The sequence below is a fragment of the Pleurodeles waltl genome, chromosome 6, assembly GCF_031143425.1.
Source record: "Pleurodeles waltl isolate 20211129_DDA chromosome 6, aPleWal1.hap1.20221129, whole genome shotgun sequence".
Taxonomy (NCBI): Eukaryota; Metazoa; Chordata; class Amphibia; order Caudata; family Salamandridae; genus Pleurodeles; species Pleurodeles waltl.
This window is the reverse complement of record NC_090445.1, coordinates 1420777673-1420804846: the sequence shown is the minus strand read 5'-3', so window position 1 is coordinate 1420804846 and position 27174 is coordinate 1420777673. Positions and strand designations below refer to the sequence as shown.

At 43.3% G+C, this 27174-nt stretch overlaps 1 protein-coding gene across 3 annotated transcripts in view; it reads left to right on the top strand.

Moving 5' to 3' along the window:
* The window catches only part of PRDM2 (PR/SET domain 2), a 501039-nt gene that overhangs the window by 281279 nt on the left and 192586 nt on the right, over positions 1-27174 (top strand). For all 3 annotated transcript variants that reach the window (XM_069240785.1, XM_069240786.1, XM_069240787.1), the window contains one exon: positions 1240-1313. In XM_069240785.1, the coding sequence (XP_069096886.1) occupies positions 1305-1313 (9 nt within the window). In that variant the 5' untranslated portion in view covers positions 1240-1304. The remainder of the gene's footprint in view (positions 1-1239; positions 1314-27174) is intronic.

Here is a 27174-nt window from a genome sequence, read left to right as displayed (position 1 = left end):
ACAAGCAAACGGAGCGGGAGGTGCGGCCGCATTGATGAACAAACTGAAAGTAAAAAAATAGTGCATGAGACAAACGATAAATAAACAAACAAGTCAGACCACGTGTAACAGGGCCAGTCTCAATTGAAGGGAACCAAACACCAAGGAAGGACAAAGACAACAAAGGGACCATAGAAAAGCAAGATTGTATGAGGGAGCACTACAAGGGACCAATGAGAAATGATGGGAGTGCACAAACCCACAGAGAGAGTTACACCATGTCTCCCAAGACAGCGCATGAGCGCTGCCTAGGCTCAGCCTAAAAAAATCTACCATGGCAGATTGTGCTGCTCGATAAAATGTTCCAGATGAGATACTTACACTCCACTCATGAAAAACATACTATACCCTTGCCCTGCAGCCTCCACCAGGATGATCTGATTCAAGATTCCTACAGTTGACAACTGTACACGATCTTAGATCAAAATTAGAAATTGTTATATTACTTGGACTCATCATGAAAATGTAATAACATACCTTAAAGATTGTTTTGAACTTGAAAGATACTTTTGGTGACTATGTTCCAAACATGTGTAATTGGAGACTTCTTACGCGGATTTCCCTTTCTGTTGCGACTGAAATTAAAGATTTGAATAAACAGACAGAGGCCAGTATTATCTGTCGTCTGATCGCCATTATGTTCTGTTTTTCTGTTTGGTTTGACCTTGAACGTGAACAGTGCTACAGATTTGGAAAATATTCACATTCTGCCTGTTAAAGGTTGTATATTGAGTTTCCTTTATGTTTTAATAAGATGAACCTAGCTGGCAACCAAGGTATTCTCCTATTGGAGTTGATTGGCTACCTATATACGGTTGTTTCCCCCACTCACTAATGGGAGATGTAGTTGTTTTGTGTTTTGTCCTAATCTGGATTTGAATTAAAGGAAGTTGCTTCTTAATACTAGCCATCCTTCTGTTTATAAAAGTATGTTTTCCCACTTAATAATTAGGAAACCGAAAATTGACTAAATTTCCTGAAAATGCTTTAATGTGCATTTGCCTTTGGTGCAGTGACTTGAGACAGCACTGCATATATCTTAAATATAATCATTATAATGTTAGTGAATATCTGTACACAGCCAACAGGTAAGCAGATTTTTTGGGTTTCAGGCCATGTTTAAATTTGTAACGTCTCTTCCCTATGTGTTCATTAATTTAGGCACCTACATATATCATTTATCTTTGTTTTTCTTTTTAGGGCACATGTCATAAACGAAGTTTCTTTGTTGTGTGTAATTTTACAGAACACAACAAGAGTTCAGAATGAATCAGGTGAGTCACAGGGACTTTCCAGAGGTATGTTTATCAGAAGGCCTTATCAGGTAACCAATGATGCTATACAACTTTCACTCTACCATAGTAGCTGCATCTAAGAAATGTTTTATCTTACTGACATATAGGACCAGATTCACAAAGCAAATTGTGAAGATTTCAGAAATCTTCTGCAGCAGGAACACACTTACCTTTGAGAAATACTTCTGACTTTTTTAGGAATTCGCAAAAAACAAAAGAGCATTCCAAAAAATCTTTGACAGTTGTGCTGGTCATGTGGTGGGATCACAGATCTACAACTTCTTTCTCCTGGTTCTTTTTTCAGTTGCGTTGATGTACAACAGGGCTATTGATAAAGACAATAGCGCTGTATAGGCAAGTCCTTTATTTTTTCTTTGCCAATGCTTGTTAGACAAAGCAAGTTAAGCAGTATGGGTTACTGATGGTTTGTTAATCGATGAGAATATATGTTTGGTGCTTAATGGAAACACATTCTTTCAGTTTGAGTTGCCCTTAGCATGCCCCTTGAACAACCAGCAGTGCACATGTTGTTAACAGTTTTTTTTTCATCTGATCACTAGCTTTAATTCTCCTAATTTGCTCTAACAAAACATTTAAACTTTTGGGCATAGTCACATTTGTGTATTCACATATCTTTATCTGAAATAACACAGAAGGTCTGAAAATAATTAAATTGAATATGGCCATGTTTTGCCGGTACTTTAGATTGATCATAGTGCTGTCCCATAGGGACTGCAGCTGCACCTGTCCAATGATGCCCAACAAGGTTAAACTTGTCTAGGAATGTCTGTGCTCCCTTTCATTAGGTACATTGCAGAGCAGTCCAGTATTAGTTGTCTTTTTTTGGAGTGGACCATAACCGATTTGCTTACATTTGGTCCAGAGTAACTGTGAGTACTCAAGGTTAGTTGAATCTTTTCCATCCATCCCATTTATGCTGTCAAGCATTTTGACACATGGAGCAGTAGAGGTTTTTCTTACTTCTGAGCCTCAGTTCTGGGTTCCAAGATGAGTAATTATCAATCAAACAGTTAATATTGGTTCGCAGTTCTCTCACATTTTAAGCTCTTGGACCCATTTTAAGACACAATTCAGATTACTTTAAAAAAATAAGGATTCCTTGCTCCCAGTATATCCGCACCAGATTAAGGTGACCGTATTCCACAGCAGAATATTAATTGTTGTTGCTAATAAAAAGTGTTGAAAAGGAAAATATATCTAATGCTTTTCTTTTGTCTATTCTGTTGTCTGGTCCTAGAGTGGTATCTGTGGCTTTTGCCCTCCATGTCGATGCTGTCTTTCCATTCTGTGATGCAATCTGTGTATGTTCTTCACAAGTTTTTCTTCCTTTTGTGGACCTTTAGAGGTCAGAGTCCAACGACCAGCTCTGTGAACATAAGCGTTTCTGGTTTTGTCTGACCCTAAATAGACTTACCACCAGAGTCAAATCTCCTGAAGTGGTTGAGTGGATTTTCAAAAAAATTCCTCATAGATGCTTCTGGAAGACTATAAAATGACCAATGCCATCTACTCATCATGGTTTAAATGAAGGTCTCTACTAGGGTCTTGTATGTCCCTAGAGTAGAAATGCTAGGTTTTGCATCACGACTCTTTCCTGAGATTCAGACTGCTCCTGATTATAAGCTCTTTGTCATAGTCCTCAAAGACTTTATGTAATAAACTAAATGCAAGCAGATTAGTGGCTCATAATTTTGTGTCCATTCATCTAAACAAAATGTGCAGTAAATGATTATGGGGGGGCGGGGCAAAAAAGTCTTGATGGAAAGAAAATGTGCCTGTGTATTCTGCTTTAGTATAGCTAAGTCTGTTCCCTCTTACCATTTTTCCTAAGTCCTGTCTCATGGCTGTGCCTCTCTTGTACATCCAATTTAGAGCTCAGCATGCTGTTTTGGGGGGATGGATTTCCTAAGCACTACTCTTAGTGCATGTGGGATTTTGTTGAAAGGTAGCTAGGTGGGATGAGGCAAGGGAAAAAATAAAAGGAGTTCTTGTGCCTGGTTTACACCCATTTTCATTTTTTCGATATAACCTGTCAATCTGGTGGCAAACTTCAGTATTGTGAATAGTTAAATAGCAAATGATCTAAAAATCTCAGAGAGTTAATAGGGATCTTCATAATTAAAGAAGAAAACTATTTTCCAGGTTTTAGAAGAATCTAGACTAGTTGTATTTCTTTTCTCGGACTTCCATATCCCACTCATTAAATTTTATCTGTTCATTGTGGATTGATCAGTTTAACAGTATAGCTTCATGACGGGCAAATTACATTGGATGAGCTGTGATCTTGATCGGGAATTCCTCTGAAAGTACAAATATCTGTAGTAGAGTGATATGTTTGGCCAATGCAGCTAAAGAGTCCCTTATGATTGCTAGGGTATCTGACCCTAATTCCCATGAACCATTGCTGTTGTAGAACATTGCGATTGAGCTTGCTACTTTTGTTGAGGATTGAGACTATGGGTTTTCTTCTAGATAAGTGGCCATGTGCAGCTTCATCCCCCCTAATCATTAACCCAACTAATCTTTGTGTTAGAATATCAAACACTTTGCATAGTGGGGAGAGTTATTAGACTGTATGAATATGTTACTAATCACTGTTCATTATTCAAAAATAATATTCATACATTCAAGACTATTATTGCTGTGTCCAATATAAGTGTGATATAAAACATAACCAGCATACAGAAGATGTTACTGAAGAGGATCATAGTTGAGAGTCTTAGGGCCTGCCTTGGCGGAGGGATTACTCCGTCCCAAATGTGACAGATATCCTGTCCGCCGTGTTACAAGCTCCATAGGATATAATGGAACTTGTAATATGGCGGGCGGGATATCCGTCACGTTTGTGATGGAGTAATCCCCTCCGTAAAGGGCATAATCAGCCCCTAAGTCTACATTTATTCCAGTTAAAATCAGTCTAGATAATTACACTTTCTGTACGTCCATGTGTTGATATTTAAATAGTGCCGACCTGGGTAGGTAGAAACAGAGTCATGTACATCAGTTGTGGATTTACACCTTTGCATTTCACAGGCACATTACATTTCACATATATTTCCAATTGTATGACATTTCATTAATATTTGTATTTAAAGGACTGGGAGAGTAATAGGTTAGCTCAAAATCACATGATTTTCAATCATTGACAAAGCCAGTATTGGAAACTATATAACTTGGTTTCAAAACATTCAGCTTAGCCACGTAACTACATCTCCTCCCTGCAACCAGACTCTATATAGTAAGCCAAGGTTTCTTCTGAAAACCAGCCAACATGATGCTCCTCAGCAATGTTTAGGTTTAAATCTATTTTATGGGGTTTCCTGTAAAAGAAGTAAAAACAATAAATCATAGAAAAAACGTAAGCCTCATCTACATCCAGAGGCCGGTGAGGAAAGTAAAGATGGGTAGTAGTATAAACCTGGAGGGTGGGGGTGTGGCAGTAACTGGGGAGGGTTCAGTCCAGATGTTTATAGGTAAGGAAGGGAGAAAGGGCTGAAGGCGACAAATAAGGGGTAGGGTAATGCTCATCGCTCACTGCTACCTCCCAAAGCAATCAAAGCGAAAAGAGCAAGGCAGGGGGCATGGGTTGCCGTTGTAAGGCCAAGTCCGCCAGACATGTCAACTCCCGGAAGCTCTGCACCAAAAACTGAAGGCATGGGCTCTATGTTTTGCCATATTGCTAGAGCCTGTATCAGATTTTCCATGCCAAAAAGATCCAGCAGTGGATCCACTCAACAGAATAACCATTCTGCGTGAGTGGCATCATCTCCGTGACCCATTTTGACCAAATGACCTGGTTGGCCACACAGAGGGCAAGGGTAATGGCTTTCCCTTTTGACGACCATAGGGGGACAGGTTAAAACATTAGGGAAGCCCAACAAGACATAACTGTGAAATCTTGGTGTCTCAGTACTAAACATCTCATTAGTGTCTGCTCGGATATCAGTTCATTAGCTGGTCAATTTGGGGCAGTGCCATAAGAGGTGGGAAAACGTGCCAGTACGACCACCACTACACCATCATCTGTCATTTCCACTTTGTTTCCATTGGGTGGTTCTTACGGGCGTGTAATGTCAATAATGTGTAATGATGAGTTGGGTCTCCTTCCCAGAGGTGAAGTGCGGGAGCAATGTAGAATGTCCGACCACTCCTTAATCTGTGAAACGGCGTTGACATTGCAATTCCCAGCGCTGTTGGGCCAGGGAAGGACTGGAGTTCAAATGGCTTACTAGAGGATGTGTCACCCAGTGTGTAATGGTGACGTAATGCCAATATTCAGTGTCAGGTAGGTGATAGTCTGTTTTAAGTTGTGCAAAGTGAAGCAGACCTTGTAGGTCAAATAGGTTCCCTATCCCCTTGGAATTAGATTCTTGCTAAGAGGAAAAAGCCACACCATGCAGTGCAGGGGGGAAGTCTGGGTTCCTGATTATAGGTGTTAGCAGTGAAATAGGCGTGGAGAGTTTCTTGTCGATCTTAATCCTGTCCCATGTCTCAATAGTTGCCCTCAACTGGGGAGATATATCCCCCAGTGGGTGGTGTTTGTTAAGCAGCCAGAGTACTTTCTAGATGTGCATGCCAGCGATCGCTTGGTCTATTAGACACCATTGCTTCTCCATGCTCAGCCTCTGCCATTCCACAATATGTCTCAACTGGGTTGTCTGATAGTAGCACACCAAGTGGTGAATTCCCAAACCCATGTCTGCTACAGGCAGGTAGGTGCATTCCCTAGCTAGACGCACCCGCCTACCACCACCGATGAAGGTTTCAGTGAACTGTTGGAGTCTCTCTAGGATATGTGGAGTGGGTTGAAAGGGTAGGGCTTGCTTTAATTAAATACATTTTGGGAAGAGAGTCATCTTGATGGGAACTATCCTACTAAGCCAAGATATGCATGGACCAAATCCGTTTTGTGAAAGTACAGGCCCAGAAGGCAGGATCAACTGAAGGAAAGGCCAGTGATCTCAGTCAACTCTTTCTCAGCGTCAGTCGAGATTAATAAAAGGGGACTCCGGGAACTAGTTGTTTTATCAATAAGAAAGAGGATCCGCTTAGTGTTGTCACTTCAGTTTCTCCCAGGAATAAACCAAGCTCTGTCTGGGTCTATCAGCCCCGGCATGTATGGACTTAAGCGAATGGCTAGTATGCTGGTAAAGATTTTAACATCTACATTGAGAAGAGAGATGGGTCTATATGAGGAGCAGAGGGTTTGACCTTTCCTGGGTTTAGGGGTGACTGTAATGATGGCTGCCATGGGTGCTAACTGCTCTGCAAATTGTTTAGAGAAAGTGGAAGTGAGGCCTAGCTGGAGTTTCTCTATGGCCCTGAGGACTTACTCCACTGTTATGTCCTGTTCTAGATGGAAGGCGCTGCTAGCTGGAAGACTTGTTAGGGGAGCCTGTACTATGTAATCAGTGGCCTTTGTGTGACTTTGCTGTTCCGCTAAGTATAAATTAGCATAAAAGCACTCAAATTCTGCTGCTGTTCCTGCGTCGTGGTGTGCACTATAGTCAAACTGACCCTGATTATCTGCAACCCTATGACACTGGGTTTGAGCTCTCAGGCAATGAGAGATTAATTACCCTGCTTTATTGCTCTTGTCAAAGCCTGTATGATGTTTCTTTAATGGTGAGTGTAGGCTAATAAATTGGGGTTGAGACGCCACAGGTGTGGTGGCAAACGTAGGCTGGGTTTGTGCAGAGTATCTGAAATTGAGGTATAGTCCGTCAGGGCTGCCTTCCTAATGTCTGTGTAAGTGCTGGTGGACACGAGGCAAGGAGTTCCAAGAAAATAGTCAATACCGGGATATATCTGTTGCACTGCAGAGAAGAAGGTGTAATCTTTTGTGGTAGTATTCCGGGACCTCCAGACATCTGTCAATCCTGCCTCTTTCAACTATTGCAAGCCTGGTGGCGTGTATGTCCCAGTTCGGTCTGTCCTGTATGCCGAGCGATCCAGGAGGACATCAGGGACCAGGTTGAAGTCGCCCTCTATTAGAATACCTTATTTTGAAAAAATGGGGCAACCCAGTACCCTGGGACCGGGTAAGTGAATAATATATAAAAAAATGTTTTGTCCCTTCTGGGGGAAGGTTAACATAAAGAACTTTCTGTACCGATGAGGTATGTGAGTAATATATCACATTTATTGGAAACTTAAATTCAACAATTTAAAGTAAGGTAATCGAGGTGCTCCTGTATAACTGCGCAGTGTAAGTGAATTATGTGTTAGTATAAGTGTTGCAGTGCTATTTACATGAAAACTAAAAGCAAACTGTGGTTAAAAGTATCAGGTCTCAGAAAAGCACCTATAACCATAGGTACTGTGAACCTGCTGAATTTTTCAAAGTCAATCCACAATTTCTAATATAATGTCGACGTTTCGACCCCAATCAAAGAAATTAATTCAGGCGGGTCATCATCAGGACAGAATATTGAAATTGGAAGCAACCCTATTTAATTGTACTCAGACACATCATAGTCGTGTTAACAATAAAACTATACCAATTCGCCTTCCATCTCATGTAGCCCTGGTGTGTTGTTAATAATACCACTTTTTTACTTTGTCATCTAATGGCTTCAGGAAGGTCTCAGATCGTTCCATGAAAATTAGCCATGTGTTTAAAATCCTTTTTAAAACCTGTTGGCGTGGTCCAATGTTAAAGTTAAGGATCTGCAGCCCTGATTTAATCAATCAGGTTCATTGCTTTGGCTGGTAGTTCAGCAGCACGGTGAATCCATTGCCATGCATTAACCGTGCTGCTGAACTACCAGCCAAAGCAATTAACAGGTTTTTAAAAAGAATTTAGGTTTCCAATAAATGTGATATATTACTTGCAAAACTCATCGATACAGAAAGGTCCTATTAGAAAACCATCATCAGAAGATGTAAGCACACTTCCAGTGTGCTTGTTGAATAAAGTCTTCCTGCCATTAGGCGCATAAATGCTAGCCTCAGTGAGTGCATGGGTGTGAGAGGAGCCTACCTGCCTGCTCCGCATGTACCTAAAGCACCTGATCCTGAAAGTGTGGGCAGCAGAATTTCCACTCTCGCCTTCTTCCTGGAGGAGAAGTACTGGCAGTGAAACCACTTGGATGTCATACGGCCCCAGCCCCGTCGAATGAGATGAGTTTCCTCAGAAGGCACACATCACAGTTAGAGTCTTTCAACATAGTGAAAAGTGCAAGCCGTTGCACTGAATTGCTGAGTACATGGACATTTAGGCTAAGAACCTTGACCATGGCATTGGAGTCAGTGGTGTGTCACTATCATTGGGACTCAGGTGGCACTGCCGGGGGCAGCCCCCTGACCTGGCAGACAGGCTGTTGCCTTGGGGGTAAAGCAGCAGAATTGGGTGAGTGTTTATTATAGGGAAAGTGGGATAACAGCAATACTGATGAAAACAATTGCTCCAGGCGTCAGAGTCCAGCAAGGTATGTGGTCAGGCTCCATGGCACTGGCGTGAGAGTACAAGTAGGGGAGCAACAGGTTAATGGAGCTCCACCACACCAAGGCTCAATTCTATTGTCAGTAGGCGACAGAGTAGGGGTGTCTCATCCGGTTTCAGATAAAAAAAACAGTGAGAGGGGGGTCCCTGCGCAGGCCAATGTAATTGGTCTTCATCTCACACAAAGTTGGTGCAGTCGCAATAGTGGGTGATTGGCCATAATAGTCTGAGGGTTTCCGCTGACAAAGCTGTTATAAGAAGGCAGGCCTCTTCCTATGACTTTCAGCAGCTGACAGTTTGCTGTTCTTCCTTCGTACCAAGTGCGCTACCTACTCCTTTACTAGGACAGTTGGAGACTGGGTCCACCACTGTTGTGAGGATGGAGGACTTTCTTGCATGCGTTCAAACCCCAAAATCGGACGAGCTTAATCAAGATTGAGCACCAGGAATGTGGTGGTAGACTTCAACGCTCTGCGCCGTTGCAGAGTGATGAGGGCAAGGTCTTTGTAGATCTAAAGTTTTCTCCCTTCGAAGTTGACTGACCCCTAGCCTTTCATAGTGGACATTATCTTTTCTTTCGAGCAATAATAGTGTTGACAGGTCAGTATGTCCTGGGGTGTTTCAGGGACATTTGAGAGGCGGTCTACTCTGTGGGTGCCTTCAAGGATGATTTCCTTTTTTGGCGATTTCGGGTACTATATGGTGAAAGAAACAAAGGACATATTCTTCCAGTTTTCCAGAGTCTGACTGCAGCTGTACCCGTTTGATTTGAATGTTGGATCTGTGTGACCTGTTCTCCAGGTCCTCTAGGTGGGATTGGAGATCTGCATTTTGGTCACTGAGCTCTGTCAGCTCACGTCAATAAGCCTCAAGCTATTCCTCTTTCCTGTCACCACTCTGATCTAAGGCATTGATGCAGTGCCCCATAGCTTCTGTCTCATGCCTGACTTCTTTGGTATCCCTGGCTACTGCCTGCGTAAGGGCCATCATGTCATCTCGCAGCATGAGAAAAAGGGTTTCCATGAAGCAGCGGGTTACTGGGGCTTCATCTATGCGGCCCTCATGAGATACAGTAGAGGGGGTCTCGGAGGAGATGGGGGATATTGGGCATGGTCAGCTCTCCTATAGGCTGATTTTGAAAGCATTTCCTTAATAGTAGAATCCTTTTTGCTCCGGTGCACTGCAATGGCAATTTCTAGTCAGTACTTCGGGTCAGGGGGATTGCTGTTCGAGGAGGATAGTCAGAGTTCCAAGCACAGATGGCACCTGGATATCCCATCATGACACATGAAGTAAAATGTGTCTCTGAATATGAATAAACATAATTAAGCTGACGTCTTCTGTGAAATTTTATGAACTGTATTTACATAATGGGATCAGCATGAACCTCAGTTTGAGGGGATACAGTAGTACATAAAGGAAAAGCTGTTCCTGCGTGGCAATGGTGCAACCAGTATATTTAGGTTTACACCCATGATCAGCGCGTGATACCCTTCACGCACACTTAATGGGCATAAAGTGATTACTGTTAGGAACATTCCAAGGTGTGCACTGCCCACCATTCCTTGAACACTTCTGAAGTAAGACATGGGTGGGGAAGCATTGACTGCACTTCCACCGCCTGTTGCAGGGCTCTGCAAGGCGGAAATGCAGGCTTCTCAACTATGGGGTGCGACTCCGTTAGGATTCAAGTGATTCACACTGGAGTGCTCACGTACAGATGGGTGCAGTGGAGCTGGCAGAAAGGCTGCTACACCGGCACCATATTGGACAGGCCCCGACCTCAACATTTTTAAGAATGTAAATTAAGTTAAAAAAAACAGCCACAAAATAGTAAGAAATCAAAAAGTGCAAACCTTTTTTTAACAGTACTGTGAAGTGTAAATAATTTTACTACTGCAAAATAGCCTAGTTTCTTAATTGGGTGACCCATTAGCAAATTTGACAAAACTGATCACACAGACACTACTTAGAATACAAAATAGTTTAGGTTAAGGGTTTTGGTGAGTGCATACTTTTCTCAGTCTTTTAATACTTTTACAATATCTAACATGGGTTCCTCAATCTGTTTCCCATCTATTTTAAAATGCTGATCTATATTCCACAATGTTGGATCCGGCAGGTCTCCAGGTGTAACGTTACCAGTATATCTCCATCTGCTAAAGTGAGAGGGCTAGAGACAAATATGATACACAGAAGTCAGTGAGCTCTTAGAAATAACACGCATAAACTATCCATAACATAAAAAAGAGAAGCAATAGAAATACAGAACAATTCAAGATGCATGGAACGATTAGCATTACATCTTGCCAAAGGAAGGCGGATAGGACCAAGGCTGGTATCAGTTTTTCCTTGTGATGTTTATGAAACTGAAATCTGAAAACCCCAACATTCATGTTAAAAAAAATCCATAAATTCGTGTAATTTCATAAAAGATCCAGAATACATTTCTGTTTAGTTTACAAGCAGCATGATTAAACATTTTCTTGTTTGTCTTGTATACCACTCAGTAGCAGAAAGCTCACCCACAGTGGTTCACATTGGGGAGAACCAGTGATCCTCTTTACACCGATCAACCTAACTGATTAATTTCCAATTACGTTTTAAGGCAAATCATGCCCATCCACTTGTCAGTTGCCAGCAAAATCTTTTCTACTAATACAGATTCTTTGACATTTTCATTCTTGGTCCTCAGAGAGTAGGATCAAAGGGTTGATGATGTATGAGTGAACTGAGACCAAGCAAGCAGTCGTGCAGAGCTAGTGGTTGACAACTCGGAATGGGAGCTCGGTGAGAAAGAAACCTGTGTGTGGTTTCTCATCAAGGCCCAAAACCAAGAGGGTGCCTTACTAGTGACTTCTTGTCCGTCCCCCACACAAGAGCCTTTTTATTGGTCATTATTTTATCCTCAATGTTGAGTTCTAAAAGGTATAGAGCAGCTGTACTGCTACTTTTGTTTAATAGTGGAGATCATCGAGCTTTGCTTCTAGAATAGATACCCAAGAATCCAGTGGGGGAGGTAGAAAGGAGAATACTTAATTGAGGCAAAAATCCACCAGTGTTGGAATTTACATTTGCTATGGTCCGATGCTATATAGGAACAATGAAGTTCGCTTTCTAGTTATTTAGGGTCTTTTCATGGTCCAAACTGTTTGAGAACTATTTTTATTTATTTTGGCATGGCTGAGTACCTTGTCCTCAGCACACTATTTTCTTTTCTTCCCTTTTTCCTCATTCAATTGTTGTATTTATAAAACACGCCGGCAAACCCAATCAGTTAGAGGCACGGTGACACTATTGATCCTATGTCTTTAGCGCTGACTTGTGGGTAAAGGGAGGCATTTCTGATTCCTGAGAGATTAGTCATGTAAAATTAAAGCTTTCCTGAATCAGAGAAGAGTTTGATGGCATCTTAGATTGAGAGGATGTAGTTACGAGGTCTTTGCAGCTAAGGGTCTGTGTAATTTTTTGTGTGTTTTTGGTAGGTTGTTACGTAAATAGAAGGTGAATTGTTAAGAGTAGATTGACTTACATGTGACAGTTGTATAGCAGACTACGTACACAGCCGCAGTCGTGACTTGCAAAATAAAAATTTGAGTGATTTATACTTTCACAGGGACCTATTGGAATCATCTCAGGACTGAGGTGACAGGGTATTTTGAAGTAGAGAATTAAGCTTAGCAGCTACTACTGTAGCTTAAGCATGGGTGTGATATGAAGGCGACTTTTCACGCTGTTCATTAATTTGTAAAATGCCCATTTAATGACATTTGTTAATGCAGGTGGGCATAATGGAGTTAGTGATGGGTGTTGGTGTGATATGCATGTTGTGGTTGAAGAATAATCATATGTGAACAATTTTGCTGGGATCACAACTGAGACCTAGGTTGAAGAACTTGCTGTCTGCAGGGACAGGGGAATTCATGTGAGGGGAGTGCAGCATAATAGAAGGGTGTACCTGTAGTTTAGCAGAGTACCCTCCAAGGCTAGCCATGAACTCGCTATGGCTTGTAAGCTGGACAGAGACTAGGTGATTGCAGGAAGAAGGGGGGCATAGAAGAGTACTCCCTGGAATGCCTGTTTTCCCTCAGGCTAAGCCTCTGTGATTGTCTTTGTGTACCATATCCAAGGAATGTTTCAGGGCAGGAAATACAGCCCTGGAGGCCCCTTAATAACTTCCTTGTAAGTTTGTTATGAAAAGACAGAAAAACATAGATTAATTAAAACATGATACTGCTTTAGGAATAAAACTATACATATTGGAAATTAAAAATGGTGATGATTGGAGGAGATTTTGTGACACATTGAAGAAACGGATACAAGACTCTCAGCTGCCCCAAAGCAGCATTAGGATATCAAGAAGTATGCCAGAGTCAGTTTTTCTCTTGAAAGGTAAAGTGTAGTGTTTAGAAAATTAGAAACGCACAGAAAACATAATCATTCTGAATCTGAACAAAGTCAGAGGTACGGTTTTGTTTGGTGCCATTACTTGAAGCATGTGACATCCATGGAGACCTTGGGCCAGTGATGATGACTGCCAGTGATAATGACTGCCAAATGACACTCTGAGACTGGAGGAGGGGGAGAATGACCACCTGGACTACCGATTCGTAAAATGTATTGACCTAACCATGGAAACAATGGTGAAAACAATGAAAACATAAGATCTGCAAGAGGTGCAGCCAAATCTCGTGAACATACACATTCAAGCTTCATTCAGAATGTGAAAGTTTATATTTTCACACAGATAGATGCAGCAGATCAGTTCATTGACTCTGAAGGAATGAGAGCTTCTGGAATGAGTTGTGATTAATCTTTTTGGTTGGATCAGAATCATGCATTTAAGGCTAAAGAAAATTGAGACGTGATGTAGGTTGGGGGGCATTCATGGGTTCTCTGATTTGACCCTCTGTTAGGAAGGGGAAGTTGGTGGCAATGCCATGTGAGTAAAGGAAGATGTATTACTCATTTTCGTGTGAGCATTTGCTGAGGTTTTTTGTTTTTAAGGGAAAATAGATGCATTGATTTATACCTACTAGCATCTTGCTGCTTGATGCCTTAAGACCATGTTTTGTTTCAGTGGAAGATCCAATTAAAAACAGAGGAAGGAAATAACCTTTAATCAAAGCAGAAATCAAGGCCAATTTCAAGCAGTCTTTGTTGGTAAGACAGTTGTGTGAGCAAGGAGTAGTAGGATCACCAGGATTATATAGCAGACAGTTCTGCAGTTCTGGTGAGAAGCACAGGTCAGGCAGACAGGCAGGTATGAGCAGCTTGCCAGAATTGAAGCTCTTTTGAGTGAATGCTGCTGAGAGACTGACTGATAGGAAGACAGCAAAAGGCAGAATGGAGAAGAAGGTGAATGAGTAAACTAGTCAGAGTGCAAATTGGAGTGGAGACTTCGGAAAGCCAGGAAAGTGTGTCTAAGTAAATCTGTAGAGATAAGGGTTGAGTTAGGAAAACACTACAATGGGGTATTTGACTTAGCTCCAAGAGGAACAGCTTTGTGTAGCTATTCTGGACATCCACATCAAATAATTTACAACCAATTAATTCACATAATTAATTTACATATTTGGTGGAAATCCTCAAAATGTGTCATGAGACTGGTCTCTGTTGCTTTCGTTGGACACTCCTGGACTACAAGTATAGTAAAAAAAAAATAGAACAGAGGAGAAAAGTGGAGCAATGTTTTGCAGTATGCCTGAGTATTGCGTACTAAACAAAGATGAAGGTAGGACCACACAGGGCCTTCAAAAAGGTCTTCCCAGTGGCAGAATGGTCGAATCCTGCTAAGCATAGGATTACATGGAGCACGTGACAAAGCCTAGGATAAACACTTCAGTGTTTTGAGCTTTTCAATTTTAGGCAACTTCTGATAGTGAATGAATGTAGCATTTGTGTAGTGAATATAGCAGAAAGACAAAGGTACAGTCCGTGATTGATTGTAGTGCCTTTTGAGATTGGCAGTGGATTGTTACTGTGTTGTGATATAGTGTTCTTCAAAGAGGTGTGTCTTTAGTGCTTTGTTACATTTTGGATTGCAGCAGTCCATTTGTATATGGAGTTGCTCTTTCAACTCCTAGTTGGAGCAACTTTGTTTCCTTTTATTCATTTTTTACACTTCCTTGTCTCCAATATGATGGTCTTGTGGCTGCAAGTGTGCAGAGAGCCACCAGAGATGATAAGCTTGTTTGCCAGATAAGCCCAGTTCTGGATGGGAAAGCTTAGCAGGTACTTCTGAAGATTTTGTGGGCTAGTTAGAGAAGCTGTTGGTGTTCCACCATAATGAGGGTGTTGTGGTTATACTTATTCAGTCTTGATGTGGCAGGTTGGAGGGCTGATGAGGCATGAGTCTGTCGAGCATGGTGTTGCCACAATCCAGACGCAAGTGTGTGAGCATTTGAACAACAGACAGAAGTCAATTTCTGGGAGGAATGATATAACTTTATTTCCAGTAGAGAGAGTTGGTTCCTGACGTATTTTTCTTAGCAGTTTGTTGCTTGACCTTGAGGTACGTGTCCAAAGTGAGTCCAAGTGACTTGACATTGGGTGACTGTTGGAGTTATCCAGGCTCATGTCTTTGAGCAAGGCTTTGGGAATTGGTGACCTGTTGTTCCTCTCGAATAGTAGGAATCCTTTTTTGGGGGATGTGAACACTATGTGGGCTCTGGTTTGATGACTTTCTGCCAGTGTTTAATGTATTGGCTGTCTGGAGGGTTGCACACGGTTAATTTGGTTATTATTGTGTAGTGAGAAATAGACTCAGTTCATTTTCACAATTCTGATTGCATTACTGGGAAACGTAAATGTGTCTGTTGAAATTAATTGAATTCTGTTTTCCTGTGAAGAGCATAACTTCACATTTTTCTCAAACATTTTACAAAGTATGATAACACTCATCAGCACACCTTAAAATAAACACACTTCTAACTATGACACTAAACAAAAGTAAATATCAAGTGATAAAATGAAACAATAAAAATTTATAAAGCGCATAGTTACCAAGAGGATCAAGGCGCTAAGTTGGGTGAGCTCCAAGGAAGGAAAGAAACTCCTATCAAAAGAGAAAACAACTAATCACAGGGTAAAGCACCAGGTCTTCAGTGCTTTTCGTAAACTATTGTGTTCCTGTAGATCATTCATATATCTTGGAAGAGAATACCACAGTTTTGCTTCCACATTAGCTTGTCTTCCTAAATATGGGAATAACTACAGGATTGTGATTAGCAGACCGGAGATGTCTAGCGGAATACATCTCAGGAACGTCCTTTTAAATGCTCTTGGCCCGATATCTTGCACCACCCTATGAACAAAGCATAAAGCCTTAAAGCAAATGCATTTGTTCACAGGTAACCAGTGCAAATTGGAGATCCCCGTCGAGAATGATAGAAGTTTAGGAATGTCAAGTATCAGTCTGGCGGCTGCATTGTGTTCTAGCAGTAGTTTAGCAGCTGGGGTATTACTGATCCCCCCCGCCCAATAAAGGGCATTGCAATAGTCTAGCCTAAAATAGAGCAAGGCAAGAAAAACCTGCTTGAGTTCTTTCCACGGAAAAAAGGTGAACACCTCTTTCAACATCTGTACATCCACAAACAAGTGGATACCGTACAATTGACCTGACGTTAAATTGATGACTTAGTATCCAAAAGTACTCCAAGATTTTTAGCGGAGTCAACTGGAGTAGGTAATAACCCTAAAGTGCCTGGCCATCAAGAGTTAATCCAAATAGAGTGTTGACTAGCAAAAACCAAATCCTCGTTCTTATCCCCATTCAGTCTTAAAATAGTTACTCCCAATCCAGGATACAACTGCCTGCATACAATTCTTAAAGTTGGCGCCAGTGGTCCCACATCCTTGGTGATGGACAGAGAAATTTGCGTGTCATCCTCATAGGATTAGCTGCTCCAGAAGGGAGAATTAAAAAAGGGTTGGGCTCAAGGAAGAGCCCTGTGGCACGCCACATGCCAAAGAGATGGGATCAGAACTAAATTAGTTCTTGACAACTGCTTGGGATCTATCCTTCAAAAATGAGGTTAACTGATCTAACGCTGACCCAGAATGCTCCAGTGTTTGCAGACGATCTGCCAGCAGGGCAGGAGAGATGGTATCAAAGGCTGCGGATAGATCCAAAAAGATGAGTGCCGCAGCCTGGCCTGCATCACAGAATGAATATTATCCACAGCTGAAACCAAAGCGGTTTCGGTCCCATGATTAGGTCTGAACCCAAATATGGTATAAGAAGTTCATGCTCCTCCAAATAAACCTTCAGTTGAAAATGAAGGTGCTTCTTCAAAATTGTAGACGGAGTGGGAAAAAGAGTAAAGGGCCTATAATTTTTCAGATCCGTGGGGTTTGGATTAGATTTTTGACATTTGGGGGTATGTTCCCGAGCACATAGCTTTGTTAATAGTGGTAGCAAGGTGGGGACCAACTGTCTTGGCTTCCAACTGCAGGACGTTAGGAGAACATGGTCCAGTTGGAGACCCAGATTTCTTTGTAAGAAGGTAGGCCTCCACCGGTTCCGCAGTCAGGCAGGAGAAAATTAAAACGTTGTTTCTTCTACTTGACCACAGAATCTCTGGCCTCAGTAGATGTATCATCCCCCTGCATATTATCCACTGTAGAAGTACAGGAATTGTTATTGTTTAGATCACATTCCCTATAGATATTAAGAATGTTAGTTTGAAAAATACTCACCAGCCTATTACACAATTCTTGGGTACCTACAGTATTGTTGGGAGCTTCATGTGTAGAGCTTGAACAGTTTAAATAGCTATTTTGAGGAGTTAGATGATTCAAGTTGTTAGGTACAAAAAATCATTTTTTCTTCTTTAATAGCCTCCTTATAATCGTTCATAAGGTCCTTGTATATAGTTTTCTCATGCAGATCGTAGTTTTCTTCTCCATATCCTTCTTGGCACCTGCTTGCCTGTCATAGCACTCTGAGCTTCCCAGAAAACCATAGCGAAGATGGTTGCTTCCTATGGGTAAAACGTGCCTTAGTAGGTGCAACAGCATCAACGGCTGATGTAAGCCAGGCAGAGATTTTGACTGCCGCCAGATCTGCATTGTCATGGCTAGTCCAACTACAGTTCATTAATGCTTGAGAAAGAGTTTCTTCCGTGAGCCCTTCCAATTCCTTTTAGAGGTTTTAATGCTGTGCCCCTAGGAATCACTTGAAAATGAAATTCACACATCGGAAAAGTGACAGCATAATGACAAGACCATGTTAATGGCAGCGCCATCAAAAACTTAACACGAGCGTCCTTAGACAGAATACTGCCCAATGTATGGCCTGCCCTATGAGTTGAATCCTTGACTAGTTGCGAGAAGCCACAACTTAACATCCCATCTCTAAGTCCCTGAGAATCTCTACACTTCCAGCCCTCTAAATAAAAATCAAAGTCCCCTATAAAGGTAATATTATGCTTACCGAAATGAGGTTCTACCAAGTGTAGGGACTCAGAATTAAAGGAGGACCTAGGTCCAGGAGCCCTACAGGCAGAATACCCGTGAACTAACATGTGGAGTTGAGCTTAATGAAAAAATAAAATGCTTCACAGAAAGTCGACACACTCGGTGGATAGTTAAGACCGGATAAGGAAGGTTTAGAAATAATAGCCAGCCTGCCTCCTACTCTTCCCTTCCTATCATTACTAAGAACGGTGAAACCAGGGTAAGTGGCATCCACCAGAGGACTCCTTAGCCCATTTTTCTGTGAGAAAGACCCAGTCGGGGTCATAAGCTCAGATGAATTCCACCACTTCAATTTTATTTTTAAAAAGGGAACGACCCTTTAAGCAAGAAATACCAGAGGCAATTTCTTTAACTATACTAGTAGGAGTGGTGATGGTGTAAGAAGGAGACAGCAACAGGGTGACCACAATCCTGCAGCATGCACAAATGGAGCTACCATTATAATACAGTTCATCAAACTGCATTGTCTGAGAACACTGAGAAACCTTGCTGTGCCAACTTAATAGACGCTCTCTTGAATACGTAGTACTAGTGGTCTCGCCTGTAGAAAACCGACCTGATTTTTTGTCGCGAGGCGCATTCCAATCGTCAGTGGGCGCAGACAGGCTTGCCATTTGCGCACCAGCATGCGTCCACTGGACGCCCACATCTGCTGCATGCCTGCGTCCCCTGGTGCATTTAAAGGCCATTCTAGGTTAGAGCCCAAGTGGCTAGATCGCTGATCAGCTTCCGAGAGCAGTCACCGGAAATGAAAAGAGCAGTTACCTCTGCTTGGTCGGCTAACAAGAAGTTGCGAAGAGCTGGGGAAGCTGCAGCCTCACCACAGGTATAGTTTTTATTTATTTATTTTTTTACTTTGTTTATTGGTATTTCTGTGAGTGAAGAAGAGTCGGTACATGAGTGGGCCTCTCATCGCAGGGTGGCCATCCGGATTTATATATTATAATATGAGTGGATGATAAACAATTACTTAGCCATTCCGCCCTCTCACAAACATTATGCAGTTCTGAAATATGTACCGTACATTAACCAAACCCTGTACAATTCCAGTGGTCGTTCTGCAGTGAGGTCTGTTGATTTCCACATCTTCTCAAACAGTACTGTAAAAACCTTTTACTAGGTCAATAATCCCCCCCCCCCCAAAAAAAAGGAAAACAAACAACAAATTTGTGCGCTGGCTTAATAGGCGGTGGCTAGGTGGGGAAAGTTAAACATGCATAACAAAGGTAGTTATCCAGAAGAGTCAAGTTTGGCACCCGCCCACCCCCGCTCAATAAAGTAGCGTAATCTAATCCTGGTTGCACTCGGGCAGCCGCATTCTCCTGCTTCGTCATCCTCTTCCTAAGCAGCACCTCGCCCACCATCCAAGGGCACCTCGCCTTCTCTATTCTCACACGTCGCCCCCTGGTTCCCGCCTCCAAGCCTCCCAATCTTCCAATATCTAATTCCAAAGTGGTGCTAAAGGTCGCGTCCTAGTTCCCCGATCCTCTTCCCTATGCAGCACCTGTAATTCAGCCTGGGCCCACACCGACACATCTCGCCTCCAGTCTGACAGCTGTGGGCCCAATGGAGACTTCCAGGCCATGGCGATCCGCCGCCTGAACAAAACCAGAGCGAGGTTCAGGATCCTGCTGCCCACGCTCTTGGAGGTTGGCCTCCCATGTAAATGCAGCAGACACAGGTAGGGGTCTAAATTCAATTGTGTATCAAGAGTTTTCCTCAAGTCCTCAAGCACTCCCTTCCAACCTCTTTGAATGTTAGGACACTCCCAAACCATATGATGGAAACCCGGGTCTACCGCATTGCACCTAGGACAACCTCTGGGCTCTCCACCATATATTACTCTGAGCCTATGAGAGTGAGGTACGTTCGATGTACAAAATTATACTGGATGTATCGAAAGCGTGTATTTCTGTAAACGCTCCGGGGGTACGCTAACACTTTTTGCTATGCCACGTCTGTCAGAGCTTTGCCCACTATCTCCTCCCACTTCGTCCGCAGAATCTGCAAAGAAGGCAAAGTATCCGCAGTGAGAGCTCCATTCAGTCTGGTGATCAAGTGTGAATCCTCTCCTGCCATCAATAACAGGTGTAGTATAGTATGTGTTTCTGGTTCCGCATTCACAGTAGGCCATATTCTCCTCACAGCTAAAACCAGTGTCTTATACTTCAAAAATTGACCCTTTGGGACCTCCCTCTCCTCTACAAGCTCCGGGAAGGAGCACAGGATTCCCTCACTGAAGAAATCTCCCAAGGTCTGCACTCCCGCCTGGCTCCAGACCCCCGCCGCCCCGCGTCAAGGTGCGTCCCCAACGGAATTCCAGATGTGGTATCCCAGGGGTATAGGCCACGTAGTTCCCGTGCACTTCAGACATCGTCTCCAGCAGGAGAAAGCCACCTGAAGCAAAATAATCTGCTTAGGCAAGACACACCTGGCGCCGAGCAACCTGGCCGGGAGGAGATCCGGGTGAATCACTCCACTGGGTGCGGTCAGGTCAAGCCGTTGCCTCCCTGCCAGCCATCTAGCCACCCACTGGAGTTGACACAACAAATAATACAGCTCCAAGTCTGGTACCGCCAGTCCGCCCTCTAGCGTGGACCGGCGGAGGGTGGAGAGGGACCTCCACTAGCGACCCCCATCCCACATAAGCCCCCGAAGGAGCATGTTCAGGTCCCTAAACCAGGCCGCCGGGATAGTCATTGGGAGGTTGCCGAAATAATATAGTAGGTGGGGTAACGTAATTGTTTGGACAACGCCACACGAGCCATCATTGAAAGCTTTAAGGAGCGCCAAAACGCCACACATGATCGTAGGTATCTGAGCCAAGATTCCCATCACGCAGGTCGTGGAAGACCTGTATGCCCAAATATTTAAAGGTATGAGGAGCCCAAGTAATATCCACTGGACAGGAGGAGGGACGCTCCGCGCCCTCGGTCAGTGGGAAAAGTGCAACCAGCGGGAGGGACCATAAGTGATGGTCTAAAGATTGCGGCAGCGCCTCCTCAGGTTGGCTATAAAGGGATGTATAGAAGGTTTTAAAGGGGTCAGTTATCTCAGATGGACCATAAACGTGGTTCCCCTCCACCCCGTACACTCGTTAGTGGGGCACTACTTCCTTCCGTATGCACCAACCAGGCTAACAGCCTACCCGATTTGCCCTCTTCTTCTTGTATGGACATCATAGGCTGCCAGAAATCATGGCAACGTAACTGTTCCAAAGCTTCGTGTTCAAATCTGGTCCCTGTTCCTCCTCCCTATCATGGAGTTCCTTTTCCAGTTGATTTACTTCGTGCACCAGAGTACGTCTTACCCCTACTGATTGTCCCAGGCAGTGACCACGCATTACCACCTTCAAAGTCTCTCATTCCACACAACGTGATGCGTCCGAAAGGTGTGATCTAAGTCCCTCCCTATACACCGGGTCCTCCAGAGCCCTCGGCTGCAGCCTCCATGACGGAGTAGGCGCTCTCCCCCCCACACTCTGCAAAGTGATGAGCAACGGGTGGTCAGATAGAGTACAGCCCAAGTATTTGGAGCTAACAATTTCATGGGTGATAGGACCAATGCACAGCACTCGATCTATTCTTGTATGGAGCTGGTGTAGTCCAGAGTAGAAGGAGTAATCCCTATCCTGTGTATCTTGCACCCGCCAAACGTCTTCCAACCCCCTGTGTGTCAACCAGTCAGTAAGATATTTCACCATCTTGTGCGTCGTCGCCCCAGGCCAGGGCAGACGTTTACGGTCCATTTCAGTGTCTAGTATGCAGTTAAAGTTGCCCCCAATCATAAAGCGCCCACTCAAGGAGCTGGCCAAGCGCCCAGAAAGGGTGTGCCAAAAGGGGGTTTGCTCCTGATTGGGTGCTTACACACAGCACAGCACAGCACCAAAAGCCTACCCTGTAGCCTGCCCTCCACCAGGACGGATCTACCATCTGGGACTAAATCCACAGATAGGGGCTCAAATGGAACCCCAGCCCTCACCCAGATCAGAGCGCCCCTTGCAAAACGCTAACCACAGGTATAGTTTAAATTAAAAACATTCACAATAACAGTATCAACACAAAAGAAAACCAAACCAAGGAAAAGATATCTTTTTTTAATGTATGCCAAATGTGAAGGAGCTCATCTTGGTGCATCTGGTGAGTTAATCCTATTTCCTTAACTTACTCTTTTCCCCAAATCTGTAATGCTTAACCCTTTGCCACACCCCCTTAATCCTATATCATTACCTCTTTACTCTTAACCCTGTACTCAGTACCTTTCGCTCTTAACTCCGTAGCCCATACCCTTTGCCCAAATACCATATACCCTTATTCCCATACCTCAAAGCTTATCCCTTGTGAACCAAAACAATAAATCAGTGCCTTATGCCCTACCCTGTTTTTCAAACTATGAACCAGTAACCTTATAATCAACCCCTTATCCCTACGCCTTTAACCCCATGTCCTTAATCTTATACCCCTATCCCTTAAATCACCATTTTCCACTCCTTAACCATAATCATATCTACCAACCCCTTAACCCTATCTATTTAACCGTAACATCTATCTCTACCCTTTTACCTATAACCTTAACTGTTTATGTGTAACACTTAACCCATATAGCCCAAAGCCTCAACCCTATACTGATATCCCCAAGCCCCATGTCTTTAGCTTTTTTATCCTTCAGCCTCACCCCGTAAGCCAATTCACACTATTCTTACCTCAGTATATTTTGGCATGAAACACTTTGGGAATTGTTCCTTTTTCAGATTGCTTTGTAGAACTAAAATTGTTTTTGGACATTTTACTTTTGATGCTTTGAGGCAATACCATTTCAAGTAATCTTATAACCAACTCCTCAACTCTGTAGCCATAACCCTGTGCCCGAGTCATATTCCCCTAACCCTTAAATCCCCGACTCCCACCCTTTAAAACTTGATCCTGTACACCAGACCCTTACATTTATCCATTTAACCATAAGCTCCTAATGTATACCCTTCTACCCTTTCCCTTATAACCTTAAATGTATACCTGTAAAGATATCCCCAAAGCATCAGCCCTATACTGATATTCCCAAACCCGGTGCCCTTAGCTCGTTTATTCTTCAGTCTAAACCCCTGAGCTCATACATACTGTTTTTACCACAGTATATTTTGGGTTTGTGGTAATTTATCCTTTTTCAGATTATTTAATGATAGATCTTATAATTGAGAAGTGTTGTTTTTAGATGTGATACTTTTCATGTTTTTAGGCAATGCCATTTCAAGTAAAGTCAATAGTGAATTGATGAATTTTGCTGTGGACGAGAGTGGGATGGTCGATGGTGTTAGAGTGGCTTCTTATGTCCTGCAATATTAGGGGCAGAGGGTCATCTTTACCTGTGACCAGGAGAGTTATACCTATAAGTTGTAAAGAAGCTGTCGCTATCCTGCTGCTTGATCAGAAGCCAAATTGGTAGTTTTGAAAAGATTGCTGATATTGATGTGATGTTAGAGTTGTGCCTAGACTGATTTTTTTTTTTTTACGGTGATGAGGAGAAAGTGAGTGATAGGATAGTAGCTGACAATGTCATCAGGTCAAATATTTCTTGAGAGCTCGTGGAAAGATGGTTTGAGTAAGGGAGGGTTTGAAGATGGCGAATGGGTGTGAGACAGATTCTCATGATAGATGTTCGATGAAGAACAAGGTTAGCACATCTTCATATGTGGTGGCTTTGAAGGAGTTGTGTATATTGGCAAGATCTACAAGAGACAGTGGTTTAAATTAAGACAGTTGAGGAATGCTTTGTGCAGGGTATAAGGTAGAAGTAGGCTTTGAGTTATAGATGTGCTGTTGGATATTTGTATTTTTTCACTGAAAGCGTTGATGACAAGGCATTTGTTTAGAGTGTGGGGCAGCAGGGTCAGGCAGATGGGTGATGTAGTGAAAACTGTTCTGCTTCTGTTCACAGCTTCATTGTTGGTATAGGACTTGGCTTTGCCTGATGTGATGAGCTGTCTGCTTGTTGTGGAGCAACCTTCTGAGTTTGAGCTTTAGGTTGTTTATGGAGAACTATTATAAGGATCTGAAGGTTTGTTGTTTTCTAAGGGTTTGACCTTAGTGTGTTTAACTCAGCAGGGTGATGAGATTGGCAAGGTGGTCCAGACCAGGGCTATGAACATTTTATTTAAAGGTTGGTGGTAATGAAAAGATTAACTAAAGGATATAACCATTGAGGTATGTTTGTTTGGGTGACACACTGTGCCCCACTGAGTTTTTTTGGTGAGCGTGTCTCTTGTTTCAGCTCACTGAGGAAGTTGATGTGGGTTTTTTAGGTAGATGAGGAGGTGCAGATGTCTTCAAATCTTTCAGTCAGTGGCGTGCTTATGGGGTATATAAGGAGCTCCACAGAGTTGAGTGCTTGTTGCTTGCTTTTTGTGAAGGGCAAAGAGCACTTATGGATGTTGGTGAGGTCTCCTCCCTTCTTGTGTGTGCAGCCAACATAACTGAAGTTGATGCTTATGGGAAAATATATGTCTAATATGTATGAGGATGGGGCAGCATTGTTCTTTGGTGAAGACTGGGTTGAGGTTGTCATGAGCAATGAGATCTCCGATGTTTGAAGTGTGGATTACTGCAGAGAAAGTGTTAATGGGCAATAGTTGATGTGTTTGGTAGTTTGAGAGTCTGTAGTGGTCAGTGAGATGTTTATAAAATTGTTTTCCGGGGTTGTTGAGTGAATATTTGTGGGTTTAAGGGCTGAATGTGATCTTTGGATGCATAGTGTGTGGTGCTGGGTGAGGAACATGATGAGATGCATATCTTGAAAGTGCTTGCGCCTTAACAAGTCTTAACAGGTAATACCCTCATCTGTGTCTTACCTTAGTTGTGGATGTCTGGGTGGATGCCCCTGAAGAGCTTATTGAAGGAGGGAGTAGGCAAGACCTTTCAGACGAGAAGTGTAGTAAAGTCACTTCCTATAGAAATGGATGGTCCGTAAATTATCTTTCAGAATTGTTTTTAAGGTGCTATAAAACTCTTTAGTAGGACTGTAGATGCTTTTTTAGGTCTGGGTAACATCTGCCTAAGATTGAAAGGATGAGGAGAACATGTAGTAGCTATGTGCGAAGGTCTGCATGCATAAGTCTGGTAATGGAGTTGTTTCCTGCTTAGATGAGTGTTTTGGAAGGAAGTAAGACTGGTCAGATTGGATGAGCTTCAAGTAAGGCTATACATTGTACAACTAAGAAGATGATTTGATGATGGATGTGAGGGCATAGTTACCCCCACTTTTGCCTGGTGTCAGTGTGTTTAGACTGTAGTACACTGAGATCCTGATAACCAGGAACTCTGTCCACTAAATTTAGTTGTAAGGTAAGTTTTACACCCCACAATTGGCATACTGGTGCACCCATGTAAGTCCCTAGTATATCATTCTTAGGTACCCAAGGCATTGGTACACCAGAGGTTCCCCCTGGGCTCCAGCATGTATTGTGCCACAGATGGAAGCACATGCAAACTGTGACTACAGGATTGCCTTTGTAGTCTATGTGACATGGTGCATTTACGTTTCACTTCTGATATATGGTTTGCCTTATATCATGGTCACCACACTCTGACCCTGTAAGTCACCTTGAAGGTAGGCCCTTTGGCCCAAGGGCAGGGTGCTGGGTTTTAAGTGTGAGGGCACCCCTACATGAGCAGAGGTGCCCCTACAAACCCCAGACTCCATTCCCTGGGTTTTGTAATTGCGGGGAAGCCATCCCCGCACTTACAAAAGTGTAGTGGACACTGGTCAATACGAGTAGTCCAACTACATAATGGAGACCCCGAACCTAAGCATTTTTGGTATCAAACATGTTGGAATCAGGTAATCATACTGATTCCAGTGTTATTTGCACAATACCATGTATTCTGGGGTTCCCTAAGGGATCCCCTATGTCAGCCTATACAGTTTTGCAGAGTCTGAATGCCAGCCCAAACACTGTTCTGCCCTCCTGCTGCTGAAACTTTGGCAAGGGAAGGCAGAACAAAGGATTTCCAGTAGGACAGTGGTGTGACCACCTCTTCCTTAGAAATAGGTGTCTCTAGGCTTGGATGGGATTACCTCTCAGTGCCACAAGACTGCATAAAGCGGCTTGTACCAGTGCAGGATCCCCGGTTCCTGCTCTGTCGTGAAACCACACAAAGGACAGGGGAGTGACCACCTCCCCCCCCTTGGCCCCTCCCCCATGTCCAGCTCCTCCCCCTAGGAAGGTGTATAGAGCTCTGCCAAGTGGCCAGTTGATTCTGCAGTCTTGAAAATAAGATGTACAGAGGCCCTTGGGAGCATCTGACTGGTTAGTCCAGCTGGGTGACATCCCTGACCCCCTCTGATAGGTGGGTCTTTGCAGTAAGGGTCCAACACTCTTCCTGGGTAACCTAAAGTTCCTGTGAGGGTGGGACCCCAGATTTGTCTGCAAGACTTCAGGAACCATCTACAAGTCTACTCTGCGAGACACTCCTGTAACCTGGACACCAGAATCACTGCTCTACTTCAGGAACCAAAAGCAAACTTCTAATCAGTAGAAGGGTTCCTGCTGCAACTTTGTTTCTTCTTTCTGCAAGGGCTTCTGCAACCCCGCAGTCGTGCATCCTCCAGAGTCACTGGGACTTTACCTGCACTCATGAAGGCAAGGAGGAATCACCCTTGGAGTGAAGGAGTCGCTTCCCTGTATCCGCGGGCACCTCAATGATGATGACCGGCTTGTGGATCCTGCTGTCCTATGGACTCTCCAAGGCTTTGCAACACAGGTAGTGGTTCTCTGGCTCTCCAGAGGGCTGACCTATCTTCCTTGCAACTGGGAAGTTTATGGCCCCCTGCTGGAGCTGCATAGCTGGAACCCCAATGCGCCACGTCTGCCTGTCGTTGCCAAGGCTTGTTGACTCTTTAGTC